Source organism: Idiotropiscis lumnitzeri, chromosome 2 (assembly GCF_059441095.1).
Source record: "Idiotropiscis lumnitzeri isolate Australia: NSW breed Sydney's pygmy pipehorse chromosome 2, RoL_Ilum_1.0, whole genome shotgun sequence".
In the NCBI taxonomy this organism is placed as follows: Eukaryota; Metazoa; Chordata; class Actinopteri; order Syngnathiformes; family Syngnathidae; genus Idiotropiscis; species Idiotropiscis lumnitzeri.
The window spans coordinates 31,849,701-31,864,892 of NC_142392.1; the positions used below are offsets into that span (position 1 = coordinate 31,849,701).

A 15,192-nucleotide genomic window follows, 5' to 3' on the forward strand; every position below is an offset into this window, starting at 1 on the left:
GAACAAAATAGTGACACAAATATTGAAAAAGTAAATCATGTCACGATTAAACATTGAATACTAAATTATTACTAAAACAGTTCAATGAATCTTGAAATAAATAATGAATCACCGTAGTTTAATGAATACTGAAACGAATAATGAAATATTTAAGTTTGTTAAGTTATAAACACTTAAATCATTTTTTAAGACTCTAACATTTCGAGAATAAAACAGTGATGTATTTTAATTTAAAATTCGCAACCACGTCGCTGGCGAAAAACCCTGTAAAAAGGCAAATATGTTGATATAAAGTTTCACTTTATCATGTCAACTGTTAATAATAGAGAAATACATTTGGAATACTGTCCAACCAACAACATGGTGTCAGATGTGAAAACAAAACCAGTGTGGCAGTTGAAATGAGCACACACGACTGACTGTGAACACGTCTTTATTCCAAGACTGCCAACAACAGAATAACGCACAATCACAAATTCGCGCCAACAAACATTCACATGAATACGCCCCCAAACGGGATGCCTGCTGGGTGAGAGGCATGGTCCTAATGTCCGCCACACCAGCAACAAAAGTAAAATTCAATACATGTCTCAAGTTCATATTTGGGAACTAAAATGTTTGTTCATGTGCATCTTAGGTTTTTCTCTATGTTTAGAAGATAACAATGATTTGCATCGCAAATGGCGACATCTGTCGGTGAGTTGGTGACAGTGCTCCACACAGCCAGCAGCCAATCATATCACAGCGGGGTGTGTCCTGATCTTCCGCTTTCGTGAGGAACAGGAAATCCTTTCAGTGGGACTTTCTTTCATCTCGTCGAACAAAGAGAAGCACACGAGTTATCGCCAAGCAAAGACCAAGTGCGGATTTTTTGGAATTATCATTTGAAAATGTGTGCTAGAACGACATCCAAGTGCAAAGAAGAACTTTGTGGAATAAAAGAAGAGAACGAGCAACATCTTCAACTGCTGGGCGAAGTTAGGAAGCAGCTTCGTGTTGTGCCACACAAAGCAGGTTTGTACACGTTTTACTCTCATTTGCTTTGTAAAGAACGACTTTCTATCGTTAGAAATATGCATCCCAACATTAAGTTGTTTGGGGAAATGTGTTCAAGGTTATTGCCGTTATATTTTTAAATGTTGCCTTTTATTTGCCAGTTGGCTGAACATTTGTTTATGCCAAATGAAATCAGTGCAGAAAATAAATGCCAAAGAAAAAACAATAGTGGGGGGTGAACTCCATGTTTTTTTCCCAGTTTAAAATTTGAACTGATTATTTAACATTTTACATATTCCGGTTTTTAAATGGTGTGAAACAAATTAAGTTTGTCCACTGTTGGAGTTGAGCCACCGAGAAAATGAGAAACATTTAGTAAATGAATCTTCAAAGCCAAATTACTCCAATGCCTGTTCGTTTTTGTACTCAAGAAGAATAGGGTCAAATAAAGACTCAACAACAGCTGATTAGGGTTGCGATATTTTAGTTTCTTCGATTTCTGGAGTTCAGGAAATAGTATCTGGGCGGCTTTTTCTTAATCTGACGAGAAACTGTACTCAGACGAGTACAATCAAAAAATGGCGCTCTGATCTCAGCCCAGCCTCAGATTTTATAGGAGGTTTTCTATGTCAAGGGTCATGTAGGTTGAATCGGTCATCCTTGCTCCTTCCACGTCCAAGGCTGACCTTCTCAGGCAGGCGGCAGTCTCTCCGTCTCTCCTGCTCACATTCCCCTGTAATCTTGTCAGTGTACAGATTGTGTGGTGTATTTTTTCCCAGATCAGATTATGTTTTTGGTGTTCTTGATCGCGTCCCTGTGACGTCCTCCCCTGCCCAACTTGATATGTTTGTATCTTCTATGGCCTATGTGGAGAATGTGTTTTATTGTATTTGTCCACGAAGTGCGATCTGGTTTGTCATCAGTTTGACCTGAGCAGACTGAATCTGTTTGTTCTGAATGAGAGTGTGGGTCATGAAAATACTATGTGTGCAATTTTGAGGTCTTACATTTAAACTTAGTCATATAAATTTAGCATATGAATGCATCAGTAAACACCATGACTACAATCCCAGTCAATCTCATCTATGCACTGCACTTCTACTTTCATTTGATAAATGCTTTTTGTTTAATCAATGTTGAACATATTCAATAAATATGAAGCTGCTCAATTAAATAATTGACCTTCTGTCCCGTAAGTAGGCCTGGGCGATAAACCGAAAATTTACCGTTACCGAAATTTATTAGAATGACCGACATCATTTTGCCCATGTCGGTAAATTCGGTGTCTAAAAAAAAAAGAAAGAAAACAAAGTCTTTTCTGTCTGCGGCGAAGCTCATGCCCCTTTAAGACGGCTCTAGCGCGTGTCGTCACGTGACTCCTCCCTTCTGAACAAGAATGTAAACAAGACGCGTTCGTAGCTGGCAATTCAAATCCTGAAGCGGCTGACACGGCTGCGGACGAATTAACGTTAGTTGAAGTTGTTCCAGTTGTGCTTGTCCCGAAAAGAAATTCGACATCTGTCGTTTGGAAATGTTTTGGGTTCCATAAAGACGATGTTTGAGCAAAAGAACATGAACTACAAAGTGCGTCGTAAGCACCTGAAACAGCGCGTCCAACCTTTTCTTTTTCACCACCCACAACACAACCATGCTTTGACTTGGAGCTTGTGCTAAAAGTTCAAAGTGAGGAGCAAGTTTGGACAAGTGACAACAGCCCATAACGGAGGCGACACCATACGAGAGAACGTCTCAGAGGTGGACGCGATAGTCTAGCATATAGCTAAAGATAGAGCTCCTCTTGTTACAATGGAGCGGACAGGATTCAAACGCCTCATGAAAGTAGCCGACAAGAGGTACGAAAATATTTGCCGCAAACAGCACTTCCGATATGGACAACATCGGGACGGGAGCGGAGACATGTCAAGCATTTTGCATCCACATCCGACTTGTAGTCAAGTCGCAACATGGATCCCTGTTTGCGCCTGAATGTGCATTACATAGACGACAAGTGGCAATTGCGCACCAGGGTAATCGAGACGGCACATTTTCCTGATGAAGCACATGCGTTTATTTGGCATTGGCATTCCATTGACATTTTTTTCCATTTTATTTAGCATTTTGTTTACAGGCGACTAGCGCCTTTGCACATGGCATTATTTAGATTGTTTACACGATACCTTCACACAAATCTAGGCCTTTGCAAATGGAATTACAGCATCTCGGCACAATATATTTACATAAAAAGATTTTGTGAGAGGTACCCTTTTTCTCCTGTTCTTTGTGACATTGTTCAAGGCACGCAAAGCAAGCTAGTTTGAATGTTTATTCAAATGATTATTGTACTTCTATTTTTCATTGAAAGTAATGCGTACCAGTTGGTCAATAAAAAAAGCAGTCAATATGCATTTCCTGCATTTATTTAGATCTTGGTCCTCAGGGGGAATTTATCGCGCATTTATCGTTATCGAGGTAAAACTGCCTAATTTATCGCGATATTGATTTTAGGTCATCTCGCCCAGCCCTACCAGGGCCCCTTTAATTCTTTTAGGTATACAGATTATAATGGAAGCAAAAAGTACCGACGATGAAACTATCTCTAAATGCAAAATGAAAAACCTGTAAACATATTTCACTTGAAGGATTTCTATTCCATCAATGACATAATGTTGCGATGGCCCCCATCAATATGTTAGGGTCCCACAACAGGTGTTCCATCAGACGTACACAATAGCCTGTGTGTGCTTACTTCAGCTCGCTTCCAGAAACGTCTGTGAGTATGTCAGGAATGAAATAGGGCATCAGCCGCAACATGCTTCCTTTTTAAATGCTCGTTTATCACCGTTGTGCTGCGAAAGGGAGGTTTACATCGTAGGACGGAATTTTGTGAAATGCCCCCATGGTCCGGTCCAAGTTGGGGTCGTACGCATTGCTCCGTGTGCGGCGGGCACAAGTCAAGGTAGCATGGTAGAAACAATATAAGACAAAGTCGCCGCCTGACCTTTGACTTGACCAAACCAAATTTGTCTTTTTGGGTCATGCAGACGTCTGTGAAAACGATCTCCGTTCTGTGAAAGAGGAGCCAAACTTGACTCACATCAAAAAGGAGGAGGAGGAAGAGGAGATCAACAAGTCACCAGTGAACGTTCTCCCTATAAAGACTGAAGATGAAAACAAGGATGTGAGTGAGGACAACAGAGGGGCGGAGCCTGCAAGCAGCAGTTCAAGTCATCACGTGACAACAGAAGGTGATGAAGACCACTGGGGGCCATCACAAGCACATAATGAGGACACATTATCAGACGCTCATGACGATGATGATGATGATGATGATGATGATGACGATGATGGGCAAGTCAAAGGTGAAAGGGCACGTCACACTGACTCATTAACTTCAAAGTTGTCTTTAAAACCACACACAAGAACACACAGTGGAGAAAAAACATTTTCATGCTCATTTTGTCGCAAAAGCTTCTCACAAAAGGCACAATTTACAAGGCACACAAGAACACACAGTGGAGAGAAGCCTTTTTCATGCTCGGTTTGTGGCAAAGGATTCTCTCAAAAGGCACATTTAACAGAACACACAAGAATACACAGTGGAGAGAAGCCTTTTTCCTGCTCAGTTTGTGGCAAAAGCTTTTCTTTAAAGTCATATTTAATAAAACACACAACAATACACAGTGGAGAAAAACATTTTTGCTGCTCAGTTTGCGGAAAAAGTTTCTCTCAAAAGTCACATTTAACAGAACACACAAGAACACACAGTGGAGAGAAGCCTTTTTCCTGCTCAGTTTGTGGCAAAAGCTTTTCTTTAAAGTCATATTTAAGAAAACACACAACAATACACAGTGGAGAAAAACCTTTTTCCTGCTCAGTTTGTGGAAAACACTTCTCCAGGAACTCAAGTTTAACAGAACACACAAGAACACACAGTGGAGAAAAACCTTTTTTCTGCTCAATTTGTAGGAAAAGTTTCTCTCAAAAGTCACGATTAACAGAACATACAAGAACACACAGTGGTGAAAAACCTTTTTCCTGCTCAATTTGTGGAAATAATTTCTATCGTAAGTCGCATTTAATAAAACACACAACAATACATAGTGGAGAAAAACCTTTTTCTTGCTCAGTTTGTGGCAAAAGCTTCTCTCAAAAGTCTAATTTAACAATCCACACAAGAAAACACAGTGGAGAAAAGCCTTTTTCCTGCTCAGTTTGTGGAAAATGCTTCTCTCAAAAGTATAATTTAACAAGCCACTTAAGAAGACACAGTGGAGAAAAGCCTTTTTCCTGCTCAGTTTGTGGAAAACACTTCTCCAGGAACTCAAGTTTAACAGAACACACAAGAACACACAGTGGTGAAAAACCTTTTTCCTGCTCAATTTGTGGAAATAATTTCTATCGTAAGTCGCATTTAATAAAACACACAACAATACATAGTGGAGAAAAACCTTTTTCTTGCTCAGTTTGTGGCAAAAGCTTCTCTCAAAAGTCTAATTTAACAATCCACACAAGAAAACACAGTGGAGAAAAGCCTTTTTCCTGCTCAGTTTGTGGAAAATGCTTCTCTCAAAAGTATAATTTAACAAGCCACTTAAGAAGACACAGTGGAGAAAAGCCTTTTTCCTGCTCAGTTTGTGGCAAAAGCTTCTCCGGAAAGTTTAATTTAATAGAACACACAACAACACACAGTGGAGAAAAACCCTTTTCATGCTCAGTTTGTGGCAAAAGCTTCTCTGGAAAGTCAACTTTAACAAAACATAAAAGAATACACAGTGGTGAAAAACCTTTTTCCTGCTCAGTTTGTAGGAAAGGTTTCACTCAAAAATCAACTTTAACAAATCATAGAAGAACACACGGTGGCGAAAAACCCTTTTCCTGCTCAGTTTGTGGAAAGAGTTTCTATCGTAAGTCGCTTTTAACGAACCACACAAGAACACACAGTGGAGAAAAGCCATTCAGTTGCAGTGTTTGTGCTAAAAAATTCTTCACTAAACAGGGTGCTGAGAGTCACAATTGTGCTGGTGAGAATTGCAGCAATCCTTGAAGCTTAAAAAAAAAAAAACGGAAGGAATTGACTCTTTGTGGTAAGATGTAAATGTGATTTTGAATAAAATATGATAAATTTAATTTTGAAAAGCTTTTTTTATTGACATTAAGCCAATGTGATCAGTGCCAGAATAACCATTGTCTCTGAGTGATGATGAGTTGTTTTGTTTTTATATCAAACATTATCAATAAAATTAATTACCTTTTCCTGGAACAACATTTTTTAACGTTATGCTTTTCAGTTGTCTTTTTAATTGTACCTAACGGAAAAGGTGTGAGAAGAAACGGTGCTTATGAAATTGGTTCCTTCCACAATCATCAATAAAATCACTTGTTCCACTTGCTCAACTGGCCTTCATTACGCTGTGTGAAAAGGTGAAAAACTGAACAAGTTGAACTATAAAAAGAACCAGAAAGAGAAACGCAAGTAGTCTCAGTTTCTCTCAAAGGATTTGGAATGTCAGGAGTTGGCAACTTGATGGTGACTGGAGTCAACGTTTATTTGTCACCACGGAGGAGATGATCCGCATCACGCAGTTCGTTGCTGCTGCTGTCTGAATTGGACCCTGGAGGTCACCCGCCAGCGTCCCTGAATTTCACCGGCGGATATTCAGCTATCCCACGTCTGACCCCAGATTGTTGTGGAATTTTTAGCAGTAAGGGATGATCAATGAGATAGTCTGCAAAATAAATTGTCTTTTGGGTCAGTCTGCAGAGTGATCTCAGTGGGAGAAGTGCGTGGGAAGATACTGATGCACACAGGAAGATGAAGATTTATTTGACAGTGGAATCTTAAAACAGAGATATTTTTTCTGCATTGAGCATACTTATCAGTCAAAGTTGTGTTGTACAAGAAGCGAAAGGCACTTTCTGAAAAGCAGGTGGCCACAATAAATAACACAAACCTTACTTGCTAAATAGTTTTCCATAACATTAAGATTGAACAAAATAGTGACACGAATAGTTAAAAAGAAACGATTAAACATTGAATACTAAATTATTACTAAAACAGTTGAATGAATCTTGAAATAATAGTGAATCGGCGTAGTTTAATGAATACTGAGACGAATAATGAAATATTTAAGTGCTTATATCAACACTGAAATCATTTTTAACATTAATATTTAGATATTTAGATAATAAAACAGTGACGTATTTTAATTTAAAATTCGCAATAACGTCACTGGCGAAAAACCCTGTAAAAAGGCAAAGGTGCAAACATGTTGACATAAAGTATCATTTTATCATATCAACTGATAATAATAGGGAAATACATTTGGAATACTGTCCAACCGACGACATGGTGGCAGATGTATAAACAAAACCAGCAACAAAAGTAAAATTCAATACATCTCTCAAGTTCATATTTGGGAACTAAAATGTTTCTTCATGTGCATACGGTTCAAATCGTACGTTTTTCCAATGTTTAGAAGAAGATAACGATGATTTGCATCGCAAATGGTGACATCTGTCGGTGAGCGGTGACAGTGCTCCACATGGCCAGCAGCCAATCATATCACAGCGGGGTGTGTCCTGTTCTTCGGATTTCGTGCGGAACAGACTGCAGTTTTCACGCAGGAAATCCATTCAGCGCTACTTTAAAAATCGACGCCATCTTTAATTCGTCTCGTCGAACAAAGAGAAGCTCACGAGTTATCGCCAAGCAGAGATCAAGTGCGGATTTGTTGGGATTGGCGTTTGAAAATGTGTGAAAGAACGACACCCAAGTTCAAAGAGGAACTTTGTGGAATAAAAGAAGAGAACGACCAACATCTTCAACTGCTGGGCGAAGTTTGCAAGCAGCCTCGTGTTGTGCTACACAAAGCAGGTTTGTACACGTTTTACTCTCATTTGCTTTGTAAAGAACGACTTTCTATCGTTAAAAATATGCATCACAACATTAAGTTGTTTGGGGAAATGCGTTCAAGGTTAATTGCCTCTCTCATGTCTTGAATAGACATTAATGTTTCACAAGTTTGTTTAAGTCAAAGATTTTGAATTTGTTTACCTTTCCTCCTAAGCAAGTATATTATTTTTGTTCTCTTGGTGCCGTTGGAATTTAACTCTAAGACTGTAGAATAACTTTTACCAAATTATTCGAATTAATTATCTGATTCCATTAATGATTAACCAAACATGACCGACATTCATCCAACAATTATGCGCGCTCGTTTTGAGAGAAAGATGACCAGGAAGCCGGCAACTTCACACAGGAGCCGATTTATTCCTCACAGGAGATCTAGTACAAAAGCCCTCTCAACACAGTTCTGCGCGCCTCTGTACCCAACAGAAGACAAAGTTTTGTTACCTCTTTTGGATTTCACCTGGACAGGTAGTATTGATAACACATAGTCCTGTTTACTGGTCCCAGTCAAGCCATTGGATTGAATTGACACCACAGCACCGTCTCTGACACTTTCTAAATCAACATCGGCCTGTGTTGAACTTATTTGCTTCGTTTGGGAATAAATATGCAACAAGGTAGGGTGCTTCTTATTGCATACTCTACACACCAAACGTCCTTTGCATTCTCTGCTTCTGTGCCCAAAGCACATTCCTTTTTCCTTCAAAAAAGACATCTTTTCAACTTGCGTCTTTTTATCCAATAGAAGGCAAACATCCAAAGAATGTCCAGCTCCACAAAACAAGCATGCGTTTACAGGTAAGTTCTTCTCCATTTTATTTACAGGCTCCATTTTCTTTTCCACAGGTGCTATTGTAGTGGCAAAGCTACTCCCTTTAGCTTTCGTACCAGTCCGAAAAGTCACAGCTCTAAACTCTTTTTCCTGTTGCAGGCAAATCTTGTATATCTCCAAAGAGAGGATAACTTGCAATCTTAACTTGCTTCTCCACAAACTCCACAATGTCATGAAATGTGGCTCTGCGATGGTACGTTTCTTGCAGATGGCAGACCACACTTCTCCACTTATCTCTAAGCTCATAAGGCAGTTTTTTAACCATATTTTGCATATTGGTGGGCACGTTTAGGTCACCTACAGAATCTCCCATTGAATTACAGCATTCACGAAGCAATAAACTGTAGGCCTGCATCGCCTTGAGATTTTCTCCCTTTATCAAAGGCCATGAAAGTACCTTGTCCATGTATGCAGAAGCTACTTTAAATGGATCTCAAAAATGTTCTTGTAGCAAAGCCTTCGCTTTAATGAATCCACGAGAAGGTGGCAGATGTTGACAGCTTCGGACCAGATCCAGGGACTGGCCTCTGGTATAATGCTCGAGGTAGTACAAACAGTCCTTGTGTTTAGGAGTTCTTTCTTCGATGTTGTGTTCAAAGGCTCTTATGAAACTTAGGTATTGTCATGGATCTCCATCAAAAACTTGCAAATCTCATTTGGGTAACAGCAAAAGTGATTGTTTGAAAAGTGAAGATGTTATTTCATTTTGCTTCTCCAGTGCTGTAAGCAAACGATCAGATGTACTATCGGTTGTTGGTGAAGCTTGGTCACTCTGTATTGTTGGAATAGTTTCACGTTGTACACCTGATGGTAGTGATGACAGACCGGCCCCAGTTAAGACAGAATGAAGCTCAGGTTGAGGATACACTTTGGGTCTGACAGTAGCACCTCCTGTTGAAATTATGTACGGCTTTCAAGCAACAATTCCAGCTCTCCCTTGCTGCCGTGGGAGTCGGAAACAGAACGGACGAAAGAAAAATAGCCCTTTTGCGAACCAATGCCGGAGCCGAGGCCATCGAGGTATTCAATGAACCCGAAGATAAAGACAAGTTTGAAAAGGTCCTACAAACATTTGATGAACACTGTCTAGCTAAGAAAAACGAAACTTATGAGAGATACGTGTTTCGTTCAAGACTCCCAACAGCCCGGTGAGTCCTTTGACAATTTCCCCACTGATCTCAAAATTAAAGCTAAGTCTTGTAACTTTGGTGATCTGAAAAACTCAATGATAAGGGATCAGATTGTGTTCGGGACGAACGAAAAGAAACTAAGAGAGAGGCTGTTGAGGGAGGCGGACCTAACATTGGAAAATGCAATAAAGACTTGCCAAGCTAACGAGCTAGCAAAGCAGCACGTGCTAACTTCCCAAGCAGCACCATCTTATGAAAAAACAGAGTCCGTGAAGGCAGTGACGAGGAAAGGTAAACTGCAATTCAAGAAAAAGACCAAAAACAATGAAAATGATCAAGCTCCATTCAGTTGTAAAAAGTGTGGAGAAATGCACGAGCCAAAACGGTGTCCTGCATTTGGGAGAACATGTGCTAAGTGTAAAAAGCAAAATCACTATGCTAAGATGTGCAACACCAAGAAGAAAGTGCACACCGTGCAGGAAGACACAGATGATAGTGATGACCTAAGTGACACTTTTTTCATCAAAATCGTGTCATATGACGAAGGCGATGTGCAACAACAAACTAGAGGAGACCCAGAACGTGCTGTTAATGCAGTAAAAGAAGATAAATGGATTGCACCACTGCTTGTCAATGGGACTGAAGTTACTTTTAAAATTGACACAGGAGCAAAAGCAAACATAATTAACGAAAAAGACTTGAAATCACTTGAAGAGAAACCGGCACAGACAAGGCCGTGAAATTGAAAACCGACAACAATCAGCCAATAAAAACAAAGGGATGTTGTAGGCTAAAAGTGACAGCAAAGGGAAGACAAGACAAGTTAACGTTCACAATTGTGCCAAGTGGACTGGAGTCAATCCTTGGAGACAAGACATCTGAAGAGCTTGGACTGGTAAAAGGAATTTACCAAATCAACAGCAAGGATGTCAATAAGAACAACAAAATGTTGAAGAGTGAAGGTAGTAAGAGTATTGTGAACAAATACTTTTCTGTCTTCAAAGGACAAGGTACGCTACCTTACACTTACAAAATACAGCTCAAGGAAGATGCTAAACCTGTAGTACATGCCCCGAGAAGAGTTCCAGCCCCTCTCAAAGAGAGATTAAAAAAGGAACTGAGCAGAATGACACCGATCGGAGTCATAGAGAAAGTGGAAGAAAATTCCATCACGTGTGTTAAAAAGAGGAACTTCCCAGAGTTATGTGTTTGCCTCGACCCCAAAGATCTGAATGAAAACATGATAAGAGAACATTATCAGATTCCCAAGCGTGAAAAAACCCTGAGTGACATGGCAGGAGCCTAGTACTTTAGCAAATTAGATGCATCACATGGATTTTGGCATTAATAACTGTGTTTGGTTTGCTGATGTTAATAAAGTTTTTTACAAAAACCGTATGAGTATATATTTAGCATCTCATCAATATTTGCACAACAGAGTACTGAGTTTTGAGATCCTCACAATAATAGTTCTCAAAATTATATGTATTTTCAATTTAGGTGAGTTAAGGGATATTTTATTGACAATCTAACATCACTATACAAAGACAGAAACAAATTGGTGGTGGGGTGGAGCAAATCTTTTTCTTCTTGGTAGGGATGGGCGTGAAATAATTGAGAAGCACTGCTAGTATATGCCGACATTATATTCATACAATCTTGCAGCCCGAGTGAACCACAGCATTGTTGCAAGTTCGGTCGGAGAAACGTAAACGTCCCACTGCTGTTGCAGCAGCGGCTTCTCGAGGCATCGGCGGAAGTGACGTAGGAGCTGACTCGCCAATGTGGCGTTAATTTAGTTATTTTGTTAATTTTTTTATCAACCGATTTAAAACATTATATAAAATATATATTAAAATAGAACAGCCAGAGGTAAAAACAAACACAGAGGCAAAGAAAGATATTTGAAAAATACGTGCTTAAAGCATGACGTCATTAGCAAGCGCGCATCTTCGACCTCGACCACATCCACCGACCCGTCCACACCGAATTAAAAACAACCACCGCTAATTTTTTCTGATTTAGTGTAGAACTGACTGTAATTTTTTCACAGGATGTCCAGTGCTACTCTAAAGGACGTCGACATAATTCATTAAGTCTTTGTGTCCCGATAACCTCATCTTCGCGCGTTGATGCTTTTCGGCGTAGTTAGCTTAGCTTGTTAGCTAGCTAGCCGCTAACGAAAAGAGGCACATGACTCATCGCCAAGCAGAGATCAAGTGCGGATTTTTTGGAGTTATCATTTGAAAATGAGTGAAAGAACGACACCCAAGTACAAAGATGAACTTTCTGGAATAAAAGAAGAGAACGAGCAACATCTTCAACTGCTGGACGAAGTTTGCAACCAGCCTCGTGTTGTGCCACTCAAAGCAGGTTTGTACACGTCTTACTCTCATTTGCGTTGTAAAGAACGACATTGCATGCATCACAACATTAAGTTGTTTGGGGAAATGCGTTCAAGGTTATTGCCGTTTTATTTTTAAATATTGCCTTTTACTTGTCGGTTTGCTGAACATTTGTTTATGCCAAATGAAATCAGTGCAGAAAATGGATGCCAAAGAATAACCAATAGTGGGGGGTGAACTCCATGTTTTCCCAGTATAAAATTTGAACTGAGTATTTTACATTTTCAAATTTCTGGTTTTTATATCTTGTTCAAGCAATTCCTTCCGGAAGGAATTCTGCCTGACTCTACAAAATGTGCACACTGCGGCGAAAACATCAATGGCGGTTGATCAATTTTAGTGGATACAACACAAAATATTACGTTTTGTTTTTTTAAAAGTCAAGTACGTATCGGTCTTTTTTTATTTATGAACTTTGTACTGGCTTGGTCGTATGAGAGTCAATGAACCTCGGGTGGCCCTGCACTGTTTTGTGCACGTGTGCGTAGTTTCACCCCATCCAAACATTTAAAATACATTGAATGCATCCATCCAAGGTTGCACGGATCTCATCGGTGAACAAGCGCATGCTGCAAGGAATGCATCTGCATCTTTGGCTTACAATGGGCTTAAAAAGGGAGACCGTCACAACCCCCTTTTCCACCAACAAGTCCAGGAACATTTAGTTCCTGGTCATAAAGTTCCTGTGGCCCAGGTGGTTTGCATCTCCCCCACAACTCGTAGTTCCTGGTAATTTATCCAAATCACAATGACGTTGTATCAGTGGGATGTCTTGTGTTACTTTGTTACTCATTACTGACACCCTTTGGCTGTTAAGCATCATTGCAGTTACAAAATAATTCAGGGAACTCTAATAATATTATGGCGTATCTTAGTCTAATTTTAATACATATTGGATAACTTTAAAATATACATTCATTATTCAAATATGTCAACATGAAAGTCAGAGCGAAAGTATTGTTGCTTAATTTATGTGTAGGGATTTTGATTCTTCACACGTAATTTTGTTTTAAAATTTATTTAGAAACAAAAATTTTATCAAAAAAAAGGGGAATGTTGGAACGTACTAGCAGGCGAAATGTCAGTTTGGGAAAAAAAACAAACAAAACACAAACATAAATCATGCAATAAATAGCGACTATGATGCCAGGGCCTAGGGCTGGGCGATAAACCGAAAATTTACCGTTACCGGAATTTATTACTATGACCGAAATCATTTTGCCCATGTCGGTAAATTCAGTGTTTAAAAAAAAGAAAAGCCTTTTCTGTCTGCGGCAATGTTCATGCCCCTTTAAAACCGCTACAGCGCCTCTAGTCACGTGACTCCACCCGCCTGATCGAGAAAGAAAACAGACGTCGCTGTCGTAGCTGGCGATTCACATCCAGAAGCTTTTTCACCACCCACAACACAACCATGCTGTGCTGAAAGTTCAAAGTGAGAAGCAAGGTTCGACAAGTGACAACAGCCCGTTAACGGAGGCAACACCATACGAGAGAACGTCTCAGAGGAGGACGCAATAGCCTAGCACATAGCTAAAGATAAAGCTCCTCTAGTTCCAGTGGCGCGCACAGGATTTAAACGCTCCATGGAAGCCATATTTCCCGATATGGACAACATCGGGCTGGAAGCTTAGACATGTCAAGCATTTTGCATGTACATCCGACTTGTGGTCGGGTCGCAACATGGATCCCTGATTGAGCCTGAATGTGCATTACATAGATGACAAGTGGCGACTGCGCACCAGAGTACTCAAGACGGCACATTTTCCTGATGAAGCACACTTGTTTATTTGGCACTGGCATTCCATTGACATTTTTTTCATTTTATTTACCATTTTTTTGTTTGGCATTATTTGCACCATGACAGCATCTTGGCGCAAGCTAATTGCAGAAAAAGATTTTGCAAGAGGTACCCTTTTTCTTTGTGACATTGTTCAAGTCATGCAAAGCAAGCTATTTCGAATGTTTATACAAAGGATTTTTGGACATTTATTTTTCATTGAAAGTAATGTGTACCAGTTGGTCAATAAAAAAAACAGTCAGTACGCATTTCCTGCATTTATTTTGATTTTAGTCCACGGGGAATTTATCGTGCATTTATCGTTATCGAGGTAAAATTGCTCAATTAATCGCAATATTGATTTTAGGTCATATCGTCCAGCCCTACCAGGGCCTCTTTAATTCTTTTAGGTATACAGATTATAATGGAAGCAAAAAGTACCCACGATGAAACTATCTCTAAATGCAAAATGAAAAACTTGTAAACATATTTCACTTGAAGAATTCCTATTCTATCAATGACATTATGTTGCGATGGCCCCCAGTGGTCTGCATCAATATGTTGGGGTCCCACAACAGGTGTTCCATCAGACGCACACAAAAGCCTGTGTGTGCTAACTTCAGCTCGCTTCCAGAAACGTCTGTGAGTATGTCAGGAATTAAATCGGCATCAGCCGCAACGTGCTTCCTTTTTAATTGCTCGTTTATCACTGTTGTGCTGCTAAAAGGAGGTTTACATCGTCGGACGTAATTTTGTGAAATGTCCCCATGGTCCGGTCCAAATCGGGGTCGCACGCATTAATCCGTGTGCGGCAGGCATAAGTCAAGGTAGCACGGTAGAAACAATATAAGACAAAGTCGCCGCCTGACCTTTGACTTGACCAAATTAAATGTGTGTTTGTCTTTTTGTGTCCTGCAGACGTCAGTGAAAACGATCTCCGTTCTGTGAAAGAGGAGCCAGACTTGACTCACATCAAAAAGGAGGAGGAGGAGGAGGAGGAGGAGATCAACAAGTCATCAGTGAACGTTCTCCCGATAAAGACTGAAGATGAAAACAAGGATGAGAGTGAGGACAACAGAGGGGCGGAGCCTACAAGCAGCAGTTCAAGTCGTCACGTGGCAACAGAAGGTGATGAAGAC

General features: G+C 40.0%; 1 protein-coding gene across 1 annotated transcript; it reads left to right on the forward strand.

Moving 5' to 3' along the window:
- Positions 1-890: 890 nt before the first annotated feature.
- LOC148342318 (uncharacterized) lies at positions 891-6,246 on the forward strand. Its single transcript, XM_088288133.1, has 2 exons — positions 891-1,014; positions 4,038-6,246. Exons 1-2 carry the CDS (start codon positions 891-893, stop codon positions 6,038-6,040), a joined length of 2,127 nt encoding a protein of 708 aa, XP_088144259.1. The 3' UTR covers positions 6,041-6,246.
- The last annotated feature ends 8,946 nt before the right edge of the window (positions 6,247-15,192 follow it).

Coding starts and splice junctions, on each gene's coding strand:
- LOC148342318 (XM_088288133.1), top strand. CDS start 891: ATGTGTGCTAGAACGACATCCAAGTGCAAAGAAGAACTTTGTGGAATA. Junction 1,015..4,037: donor TGTTGTGCCACACAAAGCAG/GTTTGTACACGT, acceptor TGGGTCATGCAG/ACGTCTGTGAAAACGATCTC.